The 26,829-nt window shown below is 40.0% G+C and overlaps 2 protein-coding genes across 9 annotated transcripts; one reads left to right on the top strand and one right to left on the bottom strand.

Annotated features, from left to right (window-relative positions):
• Window positions 1–333: 333 nt before the first annotated feature.
• clk4b (CDC-like kinase 4b) lies at window positions 334–7,739 on the bottom strand. 4 transcript variants are annotated; one of them, XM_058759045.1, is made up of 13 exons: window positions 7,601–7,739; window positions 6,639–6,796; window positions 4,840–5,059; window positions 4,258–4,348; window positions 3,894–3,960; window positions 2,514–2,630; window positions 2,269–2,435; window positions 2,073–2,167; window positions 1,644–1,773; window positions 1,452–1,534; window positions 1,277–1,356; window positions 1,054–1,144; window positions 334–645 (listed from the first exon to the last, which is right to left on the bottom strand). In XM_058759045.1, exons 2-13 carry the CDS (start codon window positions 6,794–6,796, stop codon window positions 499–501), a joined length of 1,446 nt encoding a protein of 481 aa, XP_058615028.1. In that variant the 5' UTR covers window positions 7,601–7,739; the 3' UTR covers window positions 334–498. The 4 variants fall into 4 exon arrangements, with proteins under 4 accessions (XP_058615028.1, XP_058615029.1, XP_058615030.1 ...); XM_058759046.1 differs by having other exon boundaries at window positions 2,514–2,627; XM_058759047.1 differs by lacking the exons at window positions 4,258–4,348; window positions 6,639–6,796; window positions 7,601–7,739 and having other exon boundaries at window positions 4,840–4,979.
• A 5,048-nt stretch (window positions 7,740–12,787) lies between these two features.
• si:ch211-247j9.1 (rho GTPase-activating protein 24) lies at window positions 12,788–26,796 on the top strand. Of its 5 annotated transcripts, none has more exons than XM_058757699.1 (12): window positions 12,788–13,140; window positions 14,259–14,366; window positions 15,042–15,395; window positions 17,855–17,971; window positions 18,712–18,762; window positions 19,191–20,766; window positions 21,062–21,269; window positions 22,770–22,902; window positions 23,055–23,128; window positions 24,016–24,137; window positions 24,322–25,318; window positions 25,973–26,796. In XM_058757699.1, the coding sequence occupies exons 6-12, from the start codon at window positions 20,673–20,675 to the stop codon at window positions 26,208–26,210; spliced, it is 1,866 nt and encodes a 621-aa protein (XP_058613682.1). In that variant the 5' UTR covers window positions 12,788–13,140; window positions 14,259–14,366; window positions 15,042–15,395; window positions 17,855–17,971; window positions 18,712–18,762; window positions 19,191–20,672; the 3' UTR covers window positions 26,211–26,796. The 5 variants fall into 5 exon arrangements, with proteins under 5 accessions (XP_058613682.1, XP_058613683.1, XP_058613684.1 ...); XM_058757700.1 differs by having other exon boundaries at window positions 18,712–19,267; window positions 20,284–20,766; XM_058757701.1 differs by lacking the exon at window positions 18,712–18,762 and having other exon boundaries at window positions 20,284–20,766.
• The last annotated feature ends 33 nt before the right edge of the window (window positions 26,797–26,829 follow it).

Raw genomic sequence — 26,829 nt, 5'->3', positions numbered from 1 at the left:
TTTTGTGCATAGCACAATACATGTGCCTCTGAATGTCAAATTATTAGTGCTTTACTGCAGGAATTGTTTGTATCTGTCTGTAATAAAAACAGAATTTAGTTGCAACAAAGATTATTTGCATTTCGTCCTCTGCTCGAAAATACATCAGAACTAAAGACTGCAGAAATAGAAGAGCATTTGTAAGTAAAAGGCCTTTTGGTGCCATCTGCAGGACAGAGATTATAATAGAACTGGGGGGGAAAAAGAGCCTAAAATTCTGCATCACTATACACTAATTCTGAATGTCAGTTAAGTACGATTAAAAAGAATGAAAAAATAAAGACACAAATGGTGTGTATTCAAAGCATTCAAGTTTAATTTGCACAGATAAATTTGGCCCATATAATCAAATTGACAATAAATATGGACAGAGGTAATGAAGCAGGCAGTCTTAAAGACTGATACAGTCAGCAGCAGTCTCCCTGGGAGCAGTAAGGTTCATTTTGTGTCGCCTCAAAGTCACTTTCTTTCTTTTCTTATCGGGTTGAAAAAGGGATGTCCAATGGCCTGCTCCAGGGTGATTCGTTTGGAAGAATCATACTCCATCATCTTCTGCAGCAGGTCAAAAAGCAGCTCGTGCTCCGGGCTTTTAGAGGACATGTATTGCTGAGGAAGGAGCAGAGAGTCCACTTTATTATTTTCATCAAGGCAACCCAAACAGAAATGTGTCTCATTAACATACTGGCATCAGTACATCTCCAAAATTAGTAGTCCACAAGGCTTTTAATTAAGTATTAAACATACAGCGCAGTTACTGGAGGAAGACCACTGGAATGTGTCACCAGAAAACAACCATAATTTCAGAGAAAAACATTCAGTGTTTTCATTCCAAAACCTTTAACATTTCGTACTTGTTCTTATAAATAGTACAAAGTGATCAAAACAACTTTGAGGCTATAGCTATAATAAACTGGTTTACATGAATACATTTTCTTAAAGAGTCAGTATCTGCAGCATAATGTAATCAATATTAAGCGGTTCAATATTTAGTAGTCAGTATTCCATGATCTTTACCTTTAGAGGTTTACAGTGTTTCCTCACGTATCTCCCTGCTGAGCTGTACTCATCCCAGTCCAATTTGTCATGATGCACATAACGCCGCTTCCTGACAATGAAGCATAGTCACGCATCAGTCAGACCATGACAAATCTAAAAACCTCTCACATCTTTGATCATGTAAGAAACATGTATTCAGAAACAAGTGACAAACGCCTAGTCTCAAGTTATGATACTGCACCTGGTTTTCTGAAGCAGGTGTACAGGTATGGGGCCTAGAACCCTCTCCATCATTGCCAGATGCTCCTTACTGTCGTGAGTCTGAAAAGAGGGAGTTTTTGTAAGTATTTTGCATTTAAAAATCAAGCCACAAGGCATTTAGTAGAATAATAAAGTCTGTATGTGTGAATTTGCACCTGGAATAACGTTAATCCCAGATAGAACTCGATCAGGATACAGCCCAAACTCCACACGTCACATGCCTGGTTCCAGCCAAGTTCTGCCAGCAGAGATTTTGCAATGTTCAATATCACGAACATGTTTTAGTGGATAAAAAAATAAATAAGTTTAAAAAAAAGCAAGCAAAAATAATAGTGCAAACAGCTCACCCAATATAACTTCCGGAGCTCTGTAGTGGCGTGTTGACACCACAGAGGTGTGGTGCTCGTGATCATAGGTAGCATTGCCAAAGTCCACAACTTTCACATCCAACCTCTTCATGGTCCTCTCATCTCGCTTCTGTAATACATCGAACATTAATTGTCATCATCCTCTCCTTCACTATAAACTAACACTTGCTTTCTATCTTACATACATATACTACTGCTCAAATGTTTGGGGTCAATGCTGTTTGATATTTCCTTGGAAATCATAATACATTTTTTAGGATTCTTTGAATAAAAACGAATAAGAAGTTCAAAAGAACAGCATTTATTTGAAATATAAATATTTTGTAATATATTAATCTCTTTTGATAAATTTAATGTGTCCTTGCATTAATTTACTGACCCCAAACTATTTATTATGCTGTTACTTACTATCTTGGAGTTGTATTTAATGTCGTAGTTGGAGTCCACAAACAGAATGTTTTCAGGCTTAAGGTCAGTGTGTGTCAACTTATTTCGATGCAGAACTGATGGCAAAAAAAGTGATTTATCTTTATTTAGAAATGATGCATAACAGCGATTTGTAGCATTGAAGCTTTTGTAGTAACAATTATGCATCTATACTCACACTGAACGGCTCTAAATATCTGGTCTGCCATGCATCTGATCTGGTTCAGTGAGAAGGGCATGAATCCATTTTCCTTCAGGAAGTCATACGTGCTCAGTCCCAGCAGCTCAAACACTATGCAGATGTGGCCGTGGTGATCGAACCAGTCCAGCATCCGGACACAAGCACTGCAAAGACAGCAAGTCATTACAGCCAAAAACCTTATCTATTTACAAAGTATTTCTACACTGACGTCAAACACTCACAATCGCTTTTCCTCATCAAGCGAGTTTATCCGCTCAAGCACATCTACCTCTGACAAGGCTGCCTCACGGTAGCGCTCAATATTTTTGATGATCTTCAGCGCCACTCTTGCATTACTTCTGGGAGGAAAAAAAAAAAAAAAAAAACACACACACACTAGGTATGTTTACATGCACCTAATCTTCATAAATTCAAATGAATACAATCCAATTTCAGATTCTGGGCCCGGTTGCATGAAAGTCCTTAAGGAATTTAGGGGGTATTAGGGGGACTTCAAGTGTGCCGCACTAGTCCTCAAAAGTGAAGCCATCGCCTCCAAGTGGCTGGCCCCAGTATAGGTCATAAACCCCACCCTCTCCATGTAATCTAAATGAGCCAAACTAAATAATTAAATTTCACTTCAAATATTATTTTTCAAACATGGTTTTTGTCATTTGATGTAGATTTTATCACGCTGATGTAAGTTACTGTGCGTTCACACCGCAGGCGGCGAGAGCGTCAAAGTGGCCGGAAGTCATTCATTTTCAATTTGAGCCGGCGGCGAGCAGCGGCGCGGCGCGTCTTGGATGGTGAGAGCGTCGAGGAGAGTTGAAATCTGGTCAACTTTATGGTAATGAGCTATGATGCGGTTCGGCGGCAATCGATCACAGCGGCATCGGAATGTAGAAGTCCACCGCTTGAGAGGATTCCAGAGAATGCAGCCCTGTAAACTTTGGTTCCGACCACATTAGTTCCCAAGCAAAATGGGGAATACTTAATGACAGCCTTAAGGTTCCTTTAAGTTGACCCTTAGGATTTTTCTTGCAACCCAAGTTTCACTAAGGGTTCCTTTAACCTTATAACTAAGGGCTTTCATGCAACCGGGCCCTGAATGTTTCCATTTTCCGATTCACATTTTTGTTTACATGTGCATTTATGTATTCCAAACAAAACTTCAGTGCATGTACAATGCCTAGTCATTACATTCAGAACTGGAGAAAACCACCAAGCTACCGAAAGTATATTTGCCATTTTTTGCAAATGTTTTGTCAATATTCAGTCTATTCCACTGGCAAGTTTGTAAGATTTAAATAAAAACTTGCACATTCATTAGAAGTAAAACAAGATCCCATTATAAAAGGGCTCTGGTAAACATAGGCAACACTGCACATATGCGCAAGTTATTTTTGAATTCACTTGAAAAGACATATTCAAACATTTACATGCTCAGCTTTTATTCATATTGAGCTCAATTGGTTCAACTGAGTTATTTACATGAATGCTTTTCAACCCGATTGAGCCATCAATCCAATTATTTGGGTGTTTGTAAATGTAGTTAGTGTTAAAAAATAGTTACAACAAACATTTCCTGTATGTCAAAGAAGTCACAAAATCTGGCTTACTTTGAATGGTCAAGACACTCCACCACTTTTCCAAAGGCTCCTTCGCCCAGAGTCCCTATAATCTCATCTATGAACAGGATAAAGAGGCAGTCATAAGTAAAGCTTTGGGACAGGAGGATACAACATCCAAAAGAACAGATTTTACAGTACTAACGGGAACTTGACAAGTTCATTCCAGTTAAATCATATTTATTGAATATAAAATTCTGTGCCAAATTAAAGTTTCACACATGATAGTTAAATTCAAAGTGGTTAATATTAGAAGTCTTCAAAGGTCCCCTTATATCCCCCAAGTGTAGGCTGAATTGTCCCACTAATAGACACAGAACAGACAGTTATATAGAGAAAGGTTTGTGTTCTATACATCTTGTTCTTAGCATGTCTCCATTGTGATAGACCAGGTGACCCTCCTCATCATCCTCAATACTCTTGGTTCTTTTCCTGCGATGACTTCTCTGGAGTAGGAGGAATCATCATCACCATCATCACCACCATCAAACACCAGTCAGAATCAGGCCCGTACGCATCATTCATTCATTCAGCGAGGGGGGGTTGATGAAGGGGAGGGAGTGATTCGGACCCCCGCGCCAGGCCACGACGGCAGCAGCAAATTCAAATTCATCGCCAACAACGGCACAGGGCCACCATAGTGTGTGTTACAGAAGAAAGACATGGCAACACATTTTCAGACAGGAAACAACTTTCTTTGAAGTGCACTTAAGAACAGCTAATTCTGTTCAAGACCCTCAAGCAATCAACAAATAGCCATTTCTGCAACCAATGAGTGAAGTTCAAGTGAATCAGTCAACTGATTCCTTGACCACCTTACTGCATGTTTACAGCAGATGGTTTCTAAGGTAAATCTGGACTTCAGCAACATTAACAAATACATCAGTTCAAGTAAAAACAAAACAAACAAAAAAAAACATATTGACAAATCGTTTACCGAGTCTGATTGGGGACTGCGGTGGCGTGATCGCTGGCGCTCTCTGCTGCTGTGTCGACTACGTCCTCTGTGCGTGGACGACTGGCTGCAATGGTTCCCGTCTTTCTCCCTCTCCGTCTCCCGGACCGGGTCCACCCGACTCTTATATCCGCCATGCTCCAGACTGGCCTCTCTGGCCCTGTGCTCTCGCCACTCCAGCCTCTTTGAGCTAATGTGACACCTGTCAATAACACACATCAGACACTGAGGAAGAAAACAGAGTTGTGCATACAATGACAATGAGTCCTTTGACAGCTAAATTTATAGGTGGCTTTCACTTTGCTGCAATTTATCGCCCCTTTCACCAGGGGATGAGGAATGCTGAATCGCGATCTGCTGGGTGCTGAAAGCATCAAGTGTCTTCTCGAAAGGGAAGCGTCCACAAGCAAGCTATACTTAGAAAGAGCCACAGAAACAAGTTCTGAGAGAGCGGTTATGACTGAAAGTGATGCTTTAACCCGTCAATGTTGCAGCAGTAAATCTGTTTGGAAGATGCCTAAGCGTTGTGTTTGATTTAAACAACTTGCGATCCAAATCACAGCTGCCAGCCTATAGTACAGAAGCAGTCCTGTTTTACGCCAACTGGAAGCCATCCTGATTCATATTACCACAACCAAACTTCAACAGATCGTAACATTTTTTTAAAGAACATCAGATGCACTCTGCATAGTTTCCACTTCAGAAAATTAAAGGCAGATTTAATACCCATTCACAATAAAGACGTTGCCTATAATGTTAATTATAGAGTTAAGGTTATTCTGTGCCTGATTAGAACTGTACCTACTACCTACTATTTTTCCCACCTGATGAGCACTGATCGCTAATTAGAATCCACCCGACTTAAAAAGCATGAGCTTTTAAAGTTGTGATGAGACAGAAGTAGCAACAGGCATTTTTTCTGTGTTTTGACATACATCCAAGTGTAACAGTTTATCAAAAAAGTGAAATTTTGTTCAATTCATCGGTTGTTGATCAGATTTTGAGATATTGCGCTCAAAAATGGAAACAGACGAATGAGAGCCTGCAAAAGCGAGATTGTCATTTTTACAGAAAGATTCAGTTACGACATTAATTAGAAATTACGAGGTCAAAGGAAATTGTGAAACTAAAAATAATGCATGGATGAATGATTCACAATAAGATAAAGCATGATTTGGAAAACATAATTTAATTTCCTAGCAACGTTAAAAGGCCGGAAAATATAAGTCGCAACACACATTTATAATAAACAATGTGACCTTTCACTGGTGTGAACACTAATATCTCATTCTTGGAGTGAACGGGCATTTACAAGCTCTCAGTTTGCATTTCAAAATGCCTGGGAGTGTCAAATGAAAACTAATGAAATGGCTGTTTGCATTTTCTACTGTACAAAAAATACCATCAATGTGGCAGCTCTATCAAAGAGTACAGAAGTTCTTTGGCTCTATGGACAGACACTGAAAACTTATGAATTGCTCCAAAAATGTTCAAACAAGTTCCACTGGCAATCTAATGTCAGAAGGATTTTACATCAGTGGGATTCTCTGAATTGCAAACACCGATCAGGGCCCTCTGACGGGCCCGATTACAGTTTGACAGTTTGTTTCTGAAACCAAGAACATGCTACACTATATCATTTCAAGGCACTGCAAACACGCAGGACAAGCTGACAGCGCTCAATGCCAACAACAAATCCAACAGTCTAACAACACCATTCGACCTGAAAAAAAAATAAGTGTGCCAATTTCAAATTTTAAAATTGAGTAAATCTTACTTACCTCTCGTATGTCTTATAGTGATGAGCTCTGCCGGGCTGCCGCTCTCTTTCCCCGCTGCGAGAGCTGCGCTTCGGTCTCTTGTGCACCTCCACTCTCTCCTCCCAGCTATACTCCGCGATCCAGCCATCCGGCGACCGCATCCGCTTAGAACGCCGCATCTGACCACACCAGAATAGAAAAAAGGTCCAAGTCATAAAAACGACGACAGGGAAACAGTATCTCAGGACATTCCCCACACCCCGCTGGGTTTTAAAATTCAATACAGCCGAGGTGATGCCAGCGCTCCACTCCCGATCTAGTTATTGAATTTCATGTTGCCGAGTTGTTGCAGTTGTTTTGACTGGTTAAAAGTTCAGCTGAACAATTTACCATGCAGTACATTCGCATTAACTAATATCATATAACTTATTTACCGGCAATTAAACCTCACCAATTAGGTTTGGTTACTCTAATTTAAGGTTCGGCCGAGCATTTATCCCAGCACACTGAACGCAATGTCCCTCATTAAATGCAGGTGATGTAAATGCAGAAATACATGTGACATCTATAAAATCAAACTTTTTTATCGACAGCAATTACTACAGTTGTTTGTTTACAATCGCATTTTTCGAATACCTGGTTGCTTGGTAACAAAGAGCTAATCACACTAGCGCTTTAGCCACCGCCCTCTTATATAAACAAACACAATCGAGACACAATGCCAAACGATTGTGTACTTAATGGATTATGTAATTTTTTTAAGTTCATGGTCAAAATGCTTAAACGTTTAACGTCATTTATCAAAAACGGCACTTTAAATATTAGCTCTCTCCGTGAATATTTTTTTTGGGCGGCTAGCCGGTTAGCATACAGACGAAAACTTTATGTCACCCCCGCCCCGCCCCGCCCCGCAGCCTCGAGGTGATTAATAAACTTGTAAAAGTAAGTTTAATGTTACATGTTTAAATTTAAAATACACTCACCTTTCACCCGTTACTTTCCAGTCGTAAAATAAGACACTTTGCTTTCCAGACTGAGCTGCACCACCCTTTATGACTTCCGCTTTACACTCACGGCTCGTTTCCGGTGACGAAGATTTGTGGGTGGACACTCAACAAAGCACAGGTCGTCTTGTTATATTGTAGAGGATTCTTGACAATAACATTTAAATGTATTTTGTTTATTATCCATATTTAACAGTAGACCTACATACAAAATGATAAAAATAGATTGTTAACTGTTATATAAAGCAATCCAACCAGCATAGCAGCCCAAAAATTCTATTTGAAGCATATTATCGTCCATTTTAACCAAACATTCAATTTAAACATTCAGATGTCTTTGCGTCCACTTTATCCTGCTGCCTCCTCTGTAAACTATTCTTTTAATTTATACACAAAAAGACTGCAAACACAACTTTTCATTTACTTTTATTATTATTACAATTATATTGTAAAAAAAACTAACTAATGAATACAATATTGTAAAATACATTTTCTAAGACAAGTTATGGTTAAAATCAGGGCTTTCAAACAGGGGTATGTAGACCTCTAGGGGTCCATGAAGGAACTGCCTATAGGCATAAAACTCATAGTATTTTCTTTAAACATTGTCATGACCTTTCCTACTTATATTATCAGGTTTTCAATATATAATGTCATTAACATTTTTTAAATCAAAGATATTATGAAATGTCACTGAGAAAGTCATTTTTGAAAAATGTTTTGTACTGGGTCCCTGGGTCTTTACATCACTGATTCTGCTGAGAATACTTACAGCATGTCTTTCTATTTTGTCACCATCTATAGATCGCTTACTGTGTGCCTGATTTATGAACTTAAGTGATCGCCCAGCCACTGGTCACGACAACTCTTTCTCTGATTAGTCCCTATGGAATACTAAATCTGTAAGAGATGGTAATAAAACCTCCAGAAGCACCAAACAACACTCTCTTTAATGTGAAAGTCAGTGTTTTAACATAGTGATCATTTCATTAGGACATGAACTATTGAAGACTCATCTAAAATTAAAATCCCTGTTTAAGTCGGTAAAAGGGCCCTCTTTTGTAGTGTCTGATGACATCACCTTGTCATGTCCTTAGGGAATAATTTAATCACTTTCACCTTCCCTATTCACACTCACCTTGACCGAAAAATTTAAAAGAACTATAAAAAAGGATACTTTCCGCTATCATAAACATTTCTCTTCCTCAAATATCTTAGTTGACATTTTACTGCAGTATTTTTACTGCAGTATTTTGCTCCATTGTGCAGTTTTGACCTCAGCTGCCTAACTTTTAACCCCAAGGTGCTTCAGACCAATGTCCCTTTAATAATTGCATGGCAGGGTAAGATACAGTATATATATATATTTTTTCTTTTATACAGATAGCACAAAATTTCATCTCAATACATTTAACATCATTCTGAATATCAAAATTTGAAAGATTTAGTCAGTCAAAACAGTTTTGTGTCTCTGGAAAATAGTTACCTGTGACATTGTATTATGTTGAATATATATATATATATATATATATATATCTGTCTGTTTGTTAATGAGAGATTTGTGGACACATTACATTTTCTAGATTTGTGGAGGGAAGAAATTATGATTTTATTTTGAAGTAAAAAGACAAATTGATATTTAATTGAATACTTTAATTTAATTTATAGGGTTATTATTCCTTAATTTCATGAGTGAGATGTACACACACACACACACACACATATATATATATACAGTGAGGAAAATAAGTATTTGAACACCCTGCTATTTTGCAAGTTCTCCCACTTAGAAATCATGGAGGGGTCTGAAATTGTCATCGTAGGTGCATGTCCACTGTGAGAGACATAATCTAAAAAAAAAATCCAGAAATCACAATGTATGATTTTTAACTATTTATTTGTATGATACAGCTGCAAATAAGTATTTGAACACCTGAGAAAATCAATGTTAATATTTGGTACAGTAGCCTTTGTTTGCAATTACAGAGGTCAAAGCGTTTCCTGTAGTTTTTCACCAGGTTTGCACACACTGCAGGAGGATTTTGGCCCACTCCTCCACACAGATCTTCTCTAGATCAGTCAGGTTTCTGGCCTGTCGCTGAGAAACACGGAGTTTGAGCTCCCTCAAAGATTCTCTATTGGGTTTAGGTCTGGAGACTGGCTAGGCCACGCCAGAACCTTGATATGCTTCTTACAGAGCCACTCCTTGGTTATCCTGGCTGTGTGCTTGGTCATTGTCATGTTGGAAGACCCAGCCTCGACCCATCTTCAATGCTCTAACTGAGGGAAGGAGGTTGTTCCCAAAATCTCGCAATACATGGCCCCGGTCATCCTCTCCTTAATACAGTGCAGTTGCCCTGTCCCATGTGCAGAAAAACACCCCAAAGCATGATGCTACCACCCCATGCTTCACAGTAGGGATGGTGTTCTTGGGATGGTACTCATCATTCTTCTTCCTCCAAACACGTTTAGTGGAATTATGACCAAAAAGTTCTATTTTGGTCTCATCTGACCACATGACTTTCTCCCATGACTCCTCTGGATCATCCAAATGGTCATTGGCAAACTTAAGTCGGGCCTGGACATGTGCTGGTTTAAGCAGGGGAACCTTCCGTGCCATGCATGATTTCAAACCATGACATCTTAGTGTATTACCAACAGTAACCTTGGAAGCGGTGGTCCCAGCTCTTTTCAGGTCATTGACCAGCTCCTCCCATGTAGTTCTGGGCTGATTTCTCACCTTTCTTAGGATCATTGAGACCCCACGAGGTGAGATCTTGCTTGGAGCCCCATTTCGAGGGTGATTGACAGTCATGTTTAGCTTCTTCCATTTTCTAATGATTGCTCCAACAGTGGACCTTTTTTCACCAAGCTGCTTGGCAATTTCCCCGTAGCCCTTCTCTTTGGTCTTGGCCATGTTAGTAGTTGGATTCTTACTGATTGTATGGGGTGGACAGGTGTCTTTATGCAGCTAACGACCTCAAACAGGTGCATCTAATTTAGGATAATAAATCGAGTGGAGGTGGACATTTTAAAGGCAGACTAACAGGTCTTTGAGGGTCAGAATTCTAGCTGATAGACAGGTGTTCAAATACTTATTTGCAGCTGTATCATACAAATAAATAGTTAAAAAATCATACATTGTGATTTCTGGATTTTTTTTTTAGATTATGTCTCTCACAGTGGACATGCACCTACGATGACAATTTCAGACCCCTCCATGATTTCTAAGTGGGAGAACTTGCAAAATAGCAGGGTGTTCAAATACTTATTTTCCTCACTGTATATCTGATACATAATATATGTATTTTAGTTACTCACCTATTATTGTCAATTGTAAAAAAAATAAATAAAAAAAATGTGTAGTTGATTTAATATTTTACATTAATGACACATACCCCACCTTATGAAAAGATTACCAGTTATGTTAGAGGTGTCATTTCATTCTTCAGACTGTAGAGGGCAGTTTTGAAAGGAAACACTATAAACTAGAACAAGGAATATACAGGTGCTGGTCATATAATTAGAATATCATCAAAAAGTTGATTTATTTCACTAATTCCATTCAAAAAGTGAAACTTGTATATTATATTCATTCATTACACACAGACTGATATATTTCAAATGTTTATTTCTTTTAATTTTGATGATTAGAGCTTACAGCTCATGAAAGTCAAAAATCAGTATCTCAAAATATTAGAATATTACTTAAGACCAATACAAAGAAAGGATTTTTAGAAATCTTGGCCAACTGAAAAGTATGAACATGAAAAGTATGAGCATGTACAGCACTCAATACTTAGTTGGGGCTCCTTTTGCCTGAATTACTGCAGCAATGCGGCGTGGCATGGAGTCGATCAGTCTGTGGCACTGCTCAGGTGTTATGAGAGCCCAGGTTGCTCTGATAGTGGCCTTCAGCTCATCTGCATTGTTGGGTCTGGTGTCTCTCATCTTCCTCTTGACAATACCCCATAGATTCTCTATGGCGTTCAGGTCAGGCGAGTTTGCTGACCAATCAAGCACAGTAACACCATGGTCATTGAACCAGCTTTTGGTACCTTTGGCAGTGTGGGCAGGTGCCAAGTCCTGCTGGAAAATGAAATCAGCATCTCCATAAAGCTTGTCAGCAGAAGGAAGCATGAAGTGCTCTAAAATTTCCTGGTAGATGGCTGCGTTGACTGTGGACATCAGAAAACACAGTGGACCAACACCAGCAGATGACATGGCAGCCCAAATCATCACTGACTGTGGAAACTTCACACTGGACTTCAAGCAACATGGATTCTGTGCCTCTCCACTCTTCCTTCAGACTCTGGGACCTTGATTTCCAAATGAAATGTAAAATTTACTTTCATCTGAAAAGAGGACTTTGGACCACTGAGCAACAGTCCAGTTCTTTTTCTCCACAGCCCAGGTAAGACGCTTCTGACGTTGTCTCTGGTTCAGAAGTGGCTTGGTAGCCCTTTTCCTGAAGACATCTGAGCGTGGTGACTCTTGATGCACTGACTCCAGCTTCAGTTCTCTCCTTGTGAAGCTCTCCCAAGTGTTTGAATCGGCTTTGCTTGACTGTATTCTCAAGCTTGCGGTCATCCCTGTTGCTTGTGCACCTTTTCCTACCCAAATTCTTCCTTCCAGTCAACTTTGCATTTAATATGCTTTGATACAGCACTCTGTAAACAGCCACACCTTTCAGTAATGACCTTCTGTGACTTCTGTGTCAATGTTCGTCTTCTGGATCATTGCCAAGTCAGCAGTCTTCCCAATTATTGTGGTTTCAAAGAATAAGAGATACCCAGAATTTATACTGTAGGGATGGTCACTTATTCAAACTCAAATGTAAATATTCTAATATTTTGAGATACTGATTTTTGACTTTCATGAGCTGTAAGCTCTAATCATCAAAATTAAAAGAAATAAACATTTGAAATATATCAGTCTGTGTGTAATGAATGAATATAATATACAAGTTTCACTTTTTGAATGGAATTAGTGAAATAAATCAACTTTTTGATGATATTCTAATTATATGACCAGCACCTGTATATGTTTGTTTTGTTTATTACATGCAAAACATGAACAGATCAACTTGGTGTGAACAGGTTTAGCAAAGTTTTGCTTTGTGTTTTGTTCTCTTGTTGGCAGTGTCAGGTAAAGTGATTGACAAATTTACATTTGTATCTTATCAGAAATCAGTGATGCAAAGCAAAAGCTTCTATGTAGATTAAAAACTAGGGCTGTGCCACTCTCACAATTTAAGTTTCTTACAACCCACCATTTTAATTCCAGTAAAAAGATGAACCTGTCATGAGATGAATTGTGTGTGTGCATGCGAAGGAGTGCTAGTGTGTAACTTGTGTGTCTGACAAGTTTCATTTTCAGAAGAGCCTTTGCTCAGCACAAAAACGTGTATCGTGCATATTGACACAAGAGGAGCCGAAAGCTCTTAGTGATAATTGGAACTGGCCAGTCACCATGCAGCAGGGGTCAGAGCGGAGAAACCAGAGGGCTGAATTCAAAAGGTCTGTGCCAAAATTCTTTCACACATTCCAGTAGGTTTCCAACAGTTAGAAAGTCATTTCCAACAAGATGTGATCTGCAAAAGAGAAATACGATACTGCAGATTTGACTCAAACTGGTTGCTGCCAGTCCATCATTAGCAAGCTCGGGGGGAGGGCTCAGACCTGTTCCTGGAGAGCTACCTACATGCAGAGTTCAGATACAACACACCTGTCTGTAATTATCAAGTGCACTTGAAGATCTTAATTAGTGTTAATTGTGTTCTATCAGGGTTGGAGCTGGACTTTGCAGGGCGGTAGATCTACAGAAACAGGATTGGACACCCACAAGCTAGATAGTATTGAATAGAGTGCTGCAGGAATGAGTCACAAAACCCAGAAATAAGTTAGCATTTTTGCATTTCCAGTTCCATTGTCCAGAAGTCAATGGGTTTTGAGTTTTTGGCAAAATGCCTGAAATAAGGTCTGTGGTGAACATAAGCTCAATGTATTTTCTTGTTTTGTTCTACAATACAAAACACATTAGTAATAGCCCACTTGTGATTTTTTTTTTTTAAAGCTTTTAACGAGTTCGTTTGCCCATATAATCATTGGGAAATAGAGTAAACTTATTTGGCTTGCTGTCCACTGATGGGTGGCTCGATGAAGCAGTTTCAACTCGAGCTCTGATAAACCCCCCAGGGACATGGTATAAGGTGATTACAAAGGGCAAGGTACCTAAGAAGAAGGTGGAGATTGGGGAGGTGGAGGGATGCTAGAGCAGCTGAGACTGGAGAGAGGTAAGCAGCTGCTTATATACTCCGGCTGTTGATTGAAAGATTAGATGGGCTCGCTCCTCCCTAACTTACGTTTAGGAACTTCATTTATGTGTCTTGAAAAAGATGGTTGCTAACCAGTGGGTAAAAGAGAGAGAGGCTGTCAGGGACATTAGACATCAAGCTGAAGTCATGCAACTGTTTTGTAGTTTGTTTATATATATTATTTGATTTTAGCTTTTACTTCTGGTGATTGTATTTAGACTTTATATGTCTTCATGTGTAAGAGTCTTTTGTTGGCCATAGAGCCTATTTTCTGCAATAATTCAAAAGCTAATGGAAAACTCTTATTGGCTGTTTGTCCAGGAAAGCAGGGCGATGCCAACTTCTGGGTTGGCCTGCAAAAATACATAATCACTGCAACACTGTATAGTGGAACAAAGATTGTAACAACCAAGAACCCTGACATTACCAGTGAGTGGTCCATGTTTCAATCAATGCACACCTAATACCATCTGCAAAACATGTATATTTGGCAAACTTACCAAATCGTATAATTTTGAAGAAATAATTTTGTGAAAATGCGCAAAGGTACATCATTGTGGTCTGTATTGTATATGACAAGCCATCATCAGCCACATCAGTACAGCTACAACTCCTTCACTTGATGGGATGTGTAAAGTCTACTGAAAAGGTCCATTCCTCTTTCCAAATGAAGTGAGCCTCTTTCATCAGGATCAATATATGCCTGAGATTCTGCCAGGCTGGGAATCATAAATCTGACTTGCAGTGAGAAGGAAAGCGAGTGAGAAGGAGAGAGAGGGCAGATGGGAAAAGGAGGATGAGAGAGACGACGGCTCCTCTTAGCCTAATGGAGGACGGTTCAAAAGTTTAACGTGCCGGCCACCCGCTCACGTCTTTATAACCTCTTTGAGTCATTGTGTGCGGGTGAGGGCCGATCACATCGATGGCCATTAAACCAAATGTTGGGCCGGTCTGCAGGGGGGGCGGGGGGGTATGGTGGATGCATTAGGGAAATTGGTCCTGGCTGCCTGAGACGGCATACTGTACTGAAGTAATTACAGTTGCTGGAGGGATGCTGAGGCCAATGTGTGTGTGTGTGTGTGTGTGCATGCGTGTCCGGAATAGTCTGCCGCAGAGGGTCCATGCCCCGCCCTTCCATCTCCCCCCAGCAAAGCGGCTGCCAACGGGATAAGGGCTGGGGCTTTATTGATGAGATGGATGAGGAGGGAGATAGGGATAGAGAGACAGATGGGGCTTCTGTCCAGGCCATGGCAGTGCTGGGGAGCCTGCGCTCAGGGATGCCGCCAGCGAGGCCAGCTTCCACTGATTAGCAGCCCCAGGAGCCCCAGCGCCAATGATGATGGTGATACAGACCCACAGAGGATCTGAGCTCGGCTGAGGCATCTCGAGAGACATCCACCTGCAGGATGGGACTCACTTGCTTCAAGTCCTGGAAGTACAACAGTGCAGCACAGAAAGGTGAGTGAGTGCTTTTCTACTTCCCACCGGTGTATTAGTTGTTCGGACTGTGTGAACTTGTGAAAACTTTTTTGCAGCATGATAAATGTTATATATACACATTTGATTATATTGAATGTTATTTAAAAAGAGAGAGTATACAGAGTTTCAATCATCAAAATTAAGATAAGCTATACATATAGAGCAGTGCTCATAACTAGCAGCTTAACCTCAAAGATATGGTTTGCAGTAGTTTCTGGGTCAAGCGATTATTTCAAGTGTTTGAAGGGAAGCAGAACATGAAGGACAGACCCCATGCCGTGTTGACCGAGATTTCACTAATACGTTAAAGCCGAGAAGCGACAGGTATATTGCTGGTTTGTCTTTATGGGCAGGAAAGGATTTCAAAATAATGAGTTTGAAAAGACTCGGGTGGAACAAGCAAACAGTGACTCTAAATCAGTGTAATTACAGAGAGATCTGAAAATGAGGATAGATAACATGAATGTGCAAACCTGAAGTCTGGACGCTGTTATATTTTTATAGAAGTAATGTTATTGTTGCAAACAACACCCCCAACAGGGAACTTAGAAGAATGCAAACTAGCTTATTAGATGAGTCATGCATGATAAAATTCTACATTGTACCATGGATAAAAAAAAAAAAAAGTCTAATTCATGCAAACACGAGGAGGAAGACTAGGCTGTTGTTTTTACGCCACATAACCACTTCAAGGAAGCATTTACCATTGTTTCAATTACTGAGCTGTAAAAACAGAGTCCCTAACCCCCCATGCTACTCTTTATTACATGCAGAATTCCTGTCTATTACACAGATTGTGTCAATGAACCAACTACTTACACTGGTTCTCACAGTTATCTTCAAGTACTTGCATTGAAACAGATAAACAAAAAGAAAATTCTGCCATTACCCTCCTGTTGTTCCAAACCTTATAACTTTCTTTTATATGTGGAACATAAAAGGAGATGTCAAGCAGAATCTGAATGCAGCATTTTTCCATATGCTGACAGTGATGGGAAAGGAAGCTGCTCAACTTCAAAAATGACCAAAAAAAGCAAGATAAAATATTACTTTGCACTATTTCCCAGGTCTTCTGAACACATATGATTATTTGTGTGAGGAAGAGACCAAACTTTGTTATTAATCTCTGAAAATCATCCCCACCATTTGAGATTTGATAGCACACGCTTCAGAAGACTAGAAATATAGCATGTGTAAAAAGGATGACTTTTTTGGTACGTAAAGTGACTTTTATTTATTTATTTGTTATTTTTTAATTTCTGGAGCTTTACAACATTTTCATTGTATGGAAGAACACTGTAAACAAATTAATGAATTTTCATTTTTGAGTGAAATAGCATTTTATGTCCATATTCCCCGCCAGTATTTTTAGCAAGTCCTATTTATCAATGACTGTCAGAGGATTTGGTCCCCACAGTGGTGGTCACTGCTCTGAATTTGTGAAATGCCCTTTCATGGCATTTCAATGCTCTCCTTTTAATATCATTAATGCTTAGGCCAGCCTCAGCAAGTGGTCGGTATTGATAAACCACTTAGCTGGATTTTTACAGCTCTCGTCTTGTTACAGAAAGTGTCCTCTTTGGAATTAATTACTGCACTCTACTGGCAAATGTGAGTGGAATCTGGGGCATGCTTTAATTGTGACCGAGACCCATCTTGTGATTAATATTGTCTCTGAGAAATGCATGAAGGAGAAAAAATGGCAAGAGTTTTTAATTTAATTATGAAAATCAATGCTCTTCTTTTCCCTCGCTGAACTCTTGTGGTGCTTAGAGATAAGAAATGGTGATCTGATTCATCTTGGGCTGTCTTCCAGTTAGCTCACTGATGGACTTGAAGGACACAGTGACCATTATGGACCGACAGAGATCTTTCACACAGTGAAGAGCAATATACACCATGTAGCTTTAGCCTTACCGCACTCAAAAAAAAAAAGATTTGATGTATAAAAAGAACAAATATATAATTAAAAACACTCTAAAATTCACTTCTTAAAACAAACCTTGTAAATTCAAACCCCCAATTTCCCAGCAAGATGGAAAAAAACTTGGCAATTGGAGTGTGTGGATTTGTAATGACGGGTTTGGTTGCTGACAAAACCAAAGGAAACATTCAAAACCACCTTGTGTTGGATTTTAAAGAAGGGAAACAAATATACTGTATAAACAAGTCTTTGTGACCAATCCATTCGGTTTGTTTACATTTGATCTACTGTATAATAGTCAATGTGTTCATAACATTTATTCAGTACATATTATTAGGAATTATATTTTATACATGCATGTGTGCATCAAGCTATACATCAAGATTATAGTATAAGTAAATTATGCTGCAAAAATTTGTTTGAGATCTACAAGAACCTACTTTTGGGTATTTGGATGCTGTGGGATAATTAAACTAACTTTTTCCATGTATTCTCCCACTGTCTTTCCATTTAGGAGGAAACAGGGATGTACTGGTTAGTCCTGGCTCATATTTCTTCCTGTCAAACAGCTGTGGTCAGGGGGAGGAATGGCTAAAGAGCCTAAATAAGGGCATCTGGATACCTTTTACAGGTACACACACACACACACACACACGTTGTTTAGGACCAGAATAGGCCTATGTTAGGGTGGTGACCATTTTTCCCAGACGCGTCCTGGCCAGGATTTCTATATTTCTTTGATTCAAAGTACCTAGAGATCGTTTTGAAAACATAAGGAACTGATGTCATACACCGATCAGTCTGTACATGCAAACAAAGCCAAATCATAGATAGATTTTAGGCAATATAGAAATCCTGGCCAGGATGCATCCGGGAAAAATGGCACGTATGGTCACCCTAGCCTATGTGACTAATTTTGTTTCTTCACTCTGTGGCCTCTGGAAAATCCAGGCCTGTGGGAGTCATTCTCATGATAAAACACTTCATAGTTTAACATTCAGTGTGACCTGACTGTCTGAATACGATGAAACAGCAGATCCTATCAGTCTTTAGGATTCCAGCCATAGACATAACGACCCATTCACACACATTCCAGTCATTTCTAAATCATGGGCCATTTATTACACACTCTAATGACTAGCCTCCTCACAGACCGCACTTTGTCTACCCCGTTCGCAAACCTCACAAAATGCTGAAAAACACATGCTGCTAGAGCTGATGTCATTTAAAACAGCAAATATTGAGAATTTTCCTCATGATTTCTGCAAACAAAGTTGGCAAGTGCTTTTCAGCCAGTGTCATTTAGAGTTCAAGCACCATCTCATGAACTTTTCTCAGTGGTTCAGTCTTTTCCTCCTCTATTACTTACAGCATATGTTGGAGTGAGAGCGCATGGGCGGCAGCTGTGTGTCCATCTTGGCAGTGAGCCTGGGAATAATGATGTTACAGTACACCTTGGTTTTCTCATGAGAGCCGTCAACCCCCATCACATCCATACAATCCCATACAATGAAATGGCTTTGTGAATGCAAGACACTACAACAATCATACAAATATCTATTTTCATAAAGTAAAAATGTATGCATTATAGCAAGATATAAATACTGATCAATCCCAATCTTCATTCAAACAATCCCAATACTGATTTTTAGAATTTGTGTGTGAACTATCCCTTTAAGAAGTACAAATGTTTTTTAGTATGTTAAGCACAAAATTAGTGCACAAAAATAGAGCACTTTAAGTATGGAAAGTCCAATTACAAATTATCTGAGTATTTTCCTGTACATGCTGTACATTGAGCTGAAGGCAAAACTTGAGCTGCAGAGTCCATGTTGCTGCTTATTTCCCAGGAGAGATTAACATTCCCAATGAATTCCCTACATTACCTCTCCAGCATAACTCCACACAGCTCTGGGGCTCCAAAAAGGTGAGAGATGCCCCTACAGATACCACCGCCACATTCACATGCACTGCACACCCACTGAGCCAATGTCTAAGGTTCTGTTTTAGACTGGGATTCTCATCAGGGGCCAAGTTACTGGGCACATGTATAAAAAGGGTTTGAGGGGTGTGTTCAGCTGTGTCCAATGGAAAATTCTTGGATTCAAGCCATGTGAGGTACACGGGGACAGAGAGAAAGAAAGGGAGATATAGCAGAAAGTAACCAGCAGAAAGTTCTAGCTCATTTATTTTTAGTCAATCTGTGTTTTGTGGTGTTAATGATTCATGTTGAGGGGACAGATATAGGGGAAACAGAAGGTGTTGGCGCCACCTTGGCCACACTCCAGTAACCCTGCAGTGGAGTAGCTTGATACAGGCAAGAGGTCACAAAAAAAGCAGACAGGAAACAGACAAAGAAAGAGTACAGGAGAAGTACTATTTACAATCAACAGCAGTGAATGAGACCGAGAGAAAGTATAACAGTGTTTGAAATTCAGTTAGGGAGGCGGACTTAATTTGACAGTAAACCAAGGAGGTGCTGACTCACGTCACTGGAGACTTTGGACAATTAAGTCCAGACAAACATAACCTCCCCTCATAGGCGAACACAGACGTGTCTCTGTTGATGTCACCATATGCAACAAAGGTATATGACTGAGACGTCCACTTCAAGAGGCGGTGTCACAGGGAACATCTACTTTGAACCAGACTTATTCCCATTTAACTGAAAAGCTCCTGCAGGAAGAAACCTGGAACGGTATAAGAGGTCAAACACTGGATCGGGATGCATGTCGAAGTGCGACAAACTTAATCTGCTGTCTCTCTTTACCAGGACTAAAGGCACCAAATTTATTAACAAACACTCTTTTTTGATAAATTGTTAACTTTGCTAAGCTTCTGCCCTTCAACTTTTGGACTCTTAGAACTGAAACTGATGGAACATTTTTATAGAAATGTATTCAAAATAAGAGGTGTGTACTTCAACAATGCCTCCTCTTTCAGAATGAGGACTGTCATCTGATTTGGAATGCTGATATATCCAATAAGCACGCATATCTGAGCCAGAGGGTCAGTGTTGCACATCAGCAGGAGAGAGAGAGAGCTTCTCTTTGGTGCACTAAGCCTCATCACCTTACCTGCAGACAGGAGAGCGAGAGAGAGGGAGGAGGAAGAGCAAAGGGAAAGGAACATCCAGTTCTAGACCAAACAAGTTTACAAAACATGAGCAAAGGGGATTTAGGTTCAATGAGGACATTGGTTTGGTGCCAGTTTCAAGATCGCTACGAAGACTGAAAACATCCCAGGGTGAGATTAGGATAGCGGATGTGTGAGTGTCCCAAAAAAAGAAGACCGAGCCAGACAGACATAATTGAAGAGACAGACAAGAAAAGATGCCTGAAAACAAGCAGACAATCCAGCGGACTGGAAGCTATCTGTCTCACTCTGCTTACAGGAAGATAAAAAGGGTGCTGAGCTTCAGAAGACGTGAGTATTAAATATTAGGCAGGGAGAGCACACACCATCACACACAGAGGTGGATTTTGGTGCAGTGCAGCTGCAGCGTGCATTAATCTTAAAGCTGCTTTTTAGCAGAACATTATTATTGTTTTATGCATCTGTCCTATTTCTGTGGACTCAACAAGATCTTCAATTTATGCTTTTGAGGCTAACAGCATTTATAGCAAGTGCTCTTGCTATTTCAGCACATCTCAGTTAACAAAATAAGGAGCTAAACGAGGTCTGATGCTGACAGCTCTATATCTGTATTTTACCATCACAGGTGTATTTGGTCAAAGGTTGGAGGAGACAGTCCTGTATGAGAGGAGGTATGGGGATCACATGGCTCCTTTGGTGGTGGAGCAGTGTGTTGATTTCATCCGAGAGCACGGGCTCACCGAGGTGGGACTCTTCAGGCAGCCCGGCCAGGCCACACTGGTTAAAGAGCTACAGGAAGCTTTTGATGCTGGGGAGAAACCATCTTTTGACAGGTAAGAGGTTGACGTTAAAGGGATAGTTCAGCCAAAAATGAAAATTCTGTCATTAATTACTCAGTCTCATGTCATTCCAAACATGTAATACCTTCATTCTTCTTCGGAACACAAATTAAGATATTTTTGATGCATTCCGAGAGCTCTCTGACCCTCCCATAGACAGCAAGGATCCTTACACGATCAAGGCTCGGAAACGTAGCAAGGAGATCGTTAAAATAATCCATGTGACATCAGTGGTTCAACCGTAATGTTATAAAGCTACGAGAATACTTTTAATGCACAAAGAAAACAAAAATAATGACTATTCAACAATTTGTCTCCTCCGCATCACCCTATATACTGCCATTTTGGAGAGCATCACATACGTAAACAACGTATGTATGCAGATACATTGTTTACATTCAGATCAAAGCGTAAACAGCGTATCTGCGTACGGTGCTGCTGACACAGAACAGCATACGTTGTTTATGATTCTTGACCTTGATCGTGGTAGCATCCTTGCTGTCTATAGGAGGGTCAGAGAGCTCTCAGAATGCATCAAAAATATCTTCATTTGTGTTCCAAAGATGAACGAACTTCTTACGGGTTTGGAACGACATGAGGGTGAGTAATTAATGACAGAATTTTCATTTTTGGATGAACTATCCCTTTAAATGGACATGAGGTACAACAGAGCAGTTTAAATCCACATAATGTACATTTGCAATTGTTTGTCTTCACCAGGCATCGTTTCATAGCTTAAGGTGAACCAGTTATTTGAAAACTATACATGCTACCTAACATGATTACTATTCTGAATTCATCATACTGAATTTACTTGAAAATGTTTCAAAATTCCAGTTTAGTTTCTGAATTGAAGTGAGGTAGCAAACATAATGCAGTTTAAGGAATTTAATGAAGTATAAGAAATTCATATAACTAAGATCATTAACTAGGAAATGAAGATTCAAAGAAAAATTTGAATGACTTGACAAAGCCTTGTCCAAAAGTTTAAATAAGTTGAAAAAGTACCTTCATAGTGGACATGGTAAATTCAATTCAACTCATAAATTGAAAGGGAGCTGAATTTTCAAGTCTACAGTTTGCCCAACGATGCTATATATACAGTATATATGTGTGTGTGTGTGTGTTTATGTACTGGTATTCTCGATGTTATGAGGACCAAATGTCCCCACAAGTATAGTAATACCAGTAAATTTTGACCTTGTGGGGACATTTTTTTGGTCCCCATGAGGAAACAAGTTTATAAACCATGCAGAATTAAGATTTCTGAAAATGTAAAAATACAGACAATTTTGTGTGAGGGGATCGAAAATACAGTTTGGACTAGAAAAAAAGCACCATAATAGAAAAAACAGTGTTTGTGTGTATGACATATAAATACAAATGAAAAAGTAATTTATAAATAAAATAAATGTAATTAACAAAATAAGTAAATGCAACCACAAATACCCGAGTGAATTTACTCCCGTAGTGAATACATGTTTACTCTCCCAGCAGCACAGATGTCCACACAGTAGCATCTTTGCTAAAGCTATACCTCAGGGAGCTGCCTGAACCTTTGGTGCCATTTTCCCGATATGAAGAGTTTCTTGTATGTGGCAAAAGAATCCCCTCAGACAGAGAAAAGGTATAGTTAACCATGCTAACCATCACTTACTTCAAAGAAAAGCACATAATGTTATCTGACAAAATTAAACAAGAAATTGGTTAATATGAATACATTCTGGTCATTTCTGGAAACAACAATAATTTGTCTTATAATCTCATCCTGTACTTCAGGGTTTGCAAGACTTGAGAAGTCTCCTTTATGAGCTACCTGTAGCAAACTTCAACCTCCTGAAATACATCTGCCAGTAAGATTTAAGTCAATTTTGTTTTTCATTCAAAGATCTAGGGGTTTGGTTTTCTTTATCTAGACATTGGCATTTGGAGCTTTAGCTTAATGTGCAATAATGTGTTAAGTCTTAAAGGGATCCCTGGGTATTAAGACTTGTATGGCTTAATATAACATAAATATGTAGTAGAAAACCCAAAGGAAAAAAAAAAAAATCACATCATTTTATACATATTTTGGACTATGGGGGGCGCCATTATTCTGATGATGTAAAATGGTTGCACTTGGTGAGCTACTAGTGCTACCTGTTGCTATTTTTACCACAACACAACTTGGAAAATAAAATACTGATATGATGACCACAGCTACCGAAAGAGCTTACAGGTGGTGATGGATATAAGTATAGGCTTAAACCAAATGCTGTACCATTGATTTTTCCCCACAAGTAGTCTAAATGCCCTGGATATCGAGGGAAATCCGCGCTGAGAAACTCTTCTAGCAGCCGCACGTCATGATCAGCGTTGGCATGTTTACATCCTAACAGATGGCATCTAGCGTTTCTTGTCTCAGCCGTTTGTAGCTGTGGTCTACTAAAAGACTCAAAAGGCATCAGGGCTAAAGTGGAGAGAAAAAAAGAAGCTGGTCTTTAGGAGGTTTTATTTGTCCACAGGCATCTTCCCATTCTTTCCACCTCTTCATATCGCTAGGAAAGCAGTGAAGTCTTACATTGCTTCTCTTGTTGCCCTTCAAATGAAAATTACAACCAAAAGCCACACAACGTGGTATCGTATCAGTATTTTATTTTCTGAGTTGTGTTGCGGTAAAAAGCACCAGTAGCTCACCGAGTGCAACCATTTGACGTCATCGATGCAGAATGTACTGTGCACGTTTAATTCTCTGTTCCAGATTCTTAAATGATGTGCAATCATACTCCAATGTCAACAAGATGAGTATCCAGAACTTAGCAACTGTTTTTGGGCCAAATATCCTAAGGCCTAAAGCTGAGGACCCAGAAAGTATCATTGGAGGTGAGAAATATTTGGGTCTCCATAAATAGGGTTCGTGGCGAATCCAGGTAAAGTCCTGACTTCAAATGAGATTTAGATAGCTCTAAAGTTTAGTGTATGTACTCATATGCTTTTGAGGTCATATAAAACCGTTTGCCTTAAATCTGTGGGATGTGCACTTACTCATTCCTCTCTACTTTACTAGGGGCAGCAGTTGTGCAACATCTAATGTCTGAACTGATCCGTGAGCACAGCTTGCTCTTCTCCCGAGAGAACTGCAACCCTCCTGAAACATCTTTACAAGCCGCTTTCCCCATACAAAGACACAGTAACCTTGTGGAATGGGTGCACGAACCACCTGCCCACCTGAGGGAACCTCTGTTGAGCAAAGATCACATGGTCCTTCCAGATCAGACTGTAGCCGGTCCACATAAACACTCTCTACCATTAAACACAGAGAAGAGAGAGTCTTTTCAAAGCCCTTGTGACAAAATCATTACCCATTTATCAGAGACAGAGCAGCAACTTCAAGAGAACTCCTCACCAACCAGCTCTGCTCTGATTTATGACAACTACAATCAGAGCAGCCCAGCACAAGAATCTCTCCATACAAGACATATACCTACCCCCTCCACCCCACTACCTGCATGCTCTTCTTTGAGCAAAGAACTGGAAGCTGGAGTTCAAATATGTATGCAGTCAAGGAGCTGGCCTGACATGGAAGAACCCAGCTGGGGACCAGAAAAAGCGCTAGGGGAAAGTGGAGGCAGCAGTGAAGCCCAGGATAGTAACTTATCTGTCTATGACAACATAGTTAATGAGGAGCAGGGGGAGCAAAATATAGAAGACAGGGAGGCGAAAGGTACTGTCAGTGTGGCTGAGAGCAGCAGCTCTTGGTCCTCCTGTGAGATCGTGCCTTTGGATGGGAGCGGTGGAGCTGCAAGCCCTTGCAATGTCTCCTCAGGACAGTTCTCCTCATTCAGAATGGACTCTAGAGAAGAAGAGCTTCGTCCTAACTCCCCTGCCTCATCCTCTGCTCCTACAGATGCGCCTTTAAGCACCGGTAGCAGTGAAGTCTTTTTACCAAATGCTCCCCAAGAGCCCCTGGGCTTTCCAGCTTCCCATGCAATGCAGTGCCTTGTTGCAGGACTTCGTCAACAGATGACCAGGCAAAAGGCAGAGTACGAGGCAAAAATCAACAGGTAAGATCACTTTCATCAGTAGTCTTGGTACCTGACAACAGGGATTGCAAAAAAAGTTTCAAAAACAAAATGGACAGCAGAGTTAGGCAACATCAGTCCTGGAGTGCCTATGTCCTGCAGAGTTTAATTCCCGCTTGCCTGTAGACTTAAGTGATCCTGAAGACCTTGATTAGCTTATGTGTTTGGTTAGGGTTGGAGCTAAACTCTGCAGGACAGTGGCATTCCAGGACTGACGTTGCTTATCCCTGGACTAGTGGCTTGTAAAAATCAAGAATAACAGTGATAGTAAAACAGTTAATCAGATTGAAAAACAGGTTCAGACTTTACACTAAATTTGGTAAGTGAGCAAACAAGAGAAATTATATAAATGTGACTTCAAAAATCACAGGCAAGTGTGTTGGAGCAGTATTGGATCTGAATGGATCTACCCCAGAGTTCCCAACCCTGTTCCTGAAGGAACACCAACAGTACACATTCTGTAACCTTACTATTCAGGTCTGAGTCTCTAACAAGCCGATGAGTTGAATCGGGTGTGTTTGATTAGGAGGGGTTCGAAAATGTATCGTTTTTGTGCAATGTACAGGTTTGATAAACACTGGATTAATAAATAAGTGTACCTGAACACAGTATGTTTACCCCATTCTTTGTCTCCAGGCTGGAGCAGAGGAACAAGGTTCTTCAGGGGGAGGTTGCAGGGCTGCGCTCAACTCTGGAGCAGCAGCGGCGCTGGGTCAGTGTTGCTGAGATCAAGATGAGAAATGTAGAGCGAGCCCGTGCAGACGCCGATAGACGCAACACTACTCTGCAACAGGAAATGGAGCAGTTCTTCGAAACATTTGGCGAGCTTAATGCAGAGGCCCGGAAAACCGGTCGCATTGTTCAGAGTTTTTGAAACATTCATGTGCTGTGCTACAAGACCAACCTTAGTAGCATATTAAGGTTTCCTTGTTTTAAAGCAGTGTTTTTCAACTCTGGTTATGTAGTTACCCCCAATAGCATACATGTTTGATGTTTTCTTATCCGATACCTCCATTCCAAGTCTGGGAGTTTCTACCAACGAACGAATTAGGAAGACATAAAACATGTTCAGTGTTACAAGTACTCCAAGACCAGGGTTGGGAAACAGCAATATGAAAGTAATAACTTAAATAACAGGACACTGTTTCAGGGTTGTAGAAATGAGGATGCATTCCTGAGGGAAACCATTGCCCCACTTTCAAGTACAGTTCTGTTGCCTGAACGACTGTGCAGACCAGCATGTTCAAAATAATACTAAAGGCAATTTTTTTGCCATTTAAGTGATCAAAGACAATGGAATGACCCAAAGTAGGATAAAATTTCATGTCTAGTAAGCATGAATGCCATATTTGAGAAAAGAGATTCTAATGAAAACTAGACCCTAGGGATGCTCTTAATATAAATGAGCTCAGACTTAAAAAGTCTGCATTGGCTGAGGGTCACTGTACATTTTATTTAATTGAGTCCTGTGTAGGTAACACAAGACACAGTCA

This window comes from Onychostoma macrolepis, chromosome 21 (genome assembly GCF_012432095.1).
Source record: "Onychostoma macrolepis isolate SWU-2019 chromosome 21, ASM1243209v1, whole genome shotgun sequence".
Lineage (NCBI taxonomy): Eukaryota > Metazoa > Chordata > Actinopteri > Cypriniformes > Cyprinidae > Onychostoma > Onychostoma macrolepis.
Note: the sequence above shows the minus strand (reverse complement) of the source record. Positions and strands in the feature narration are given on the sequence as shown.

What these genes read in the sequence shown, in the direction of transcription:
- si:ch211-247j9.1 (XM_058757698.1), top strand. Translation starts at nt 20,673, where the DNA reads ATGCCTGAAAACAAGCAGACAATCCAGCGGACTGGAAGCTATCTGTCT. An exon ending in GGTGCTGAGCTTCAGAAGAC is followed by an intron (nt 20,767 to 21,061) that starts GTGAGTATTAAA and finishes TTACCATCACAG; the next exon opens with GTGTATTTGGTCAAAGGTTG. An exon ending in CCCAGAAAGTATCATTGGAG is followed by an intron (nt 24,138 to 24,321) that starts GTGAGAAATATT and finishes CTACTTTACTAG; the next exon opens with GGGCAGCAGTTGTGCAACAT.
- clk4b (XM_058759045.1), bottom strand. Translation starts at nt 6,796, where the DNA reads ATGCGGCGTTCTAAGCGGATGCGGTCGCCGGATGGCTGGATCGCGGAG. An exon ending in CACTATAAGACATACGAGAG is followed by an intron (nt 5,060 to 6,638) that starts GTAAGTAAGATT and finishes TGTTATTGACAG; the next exon opens with GTGTCACATTAGCTCAAAGA. An exon ending in CTTGATGAGGAAAAGCGATT is followed by an intron (nt 2,436 to 2,513) that starts GTGAGTGTTTGA and finishes CTGTCTTTGCAG; the next exon opens with TGCTTGTGTCCGGATGCTGG.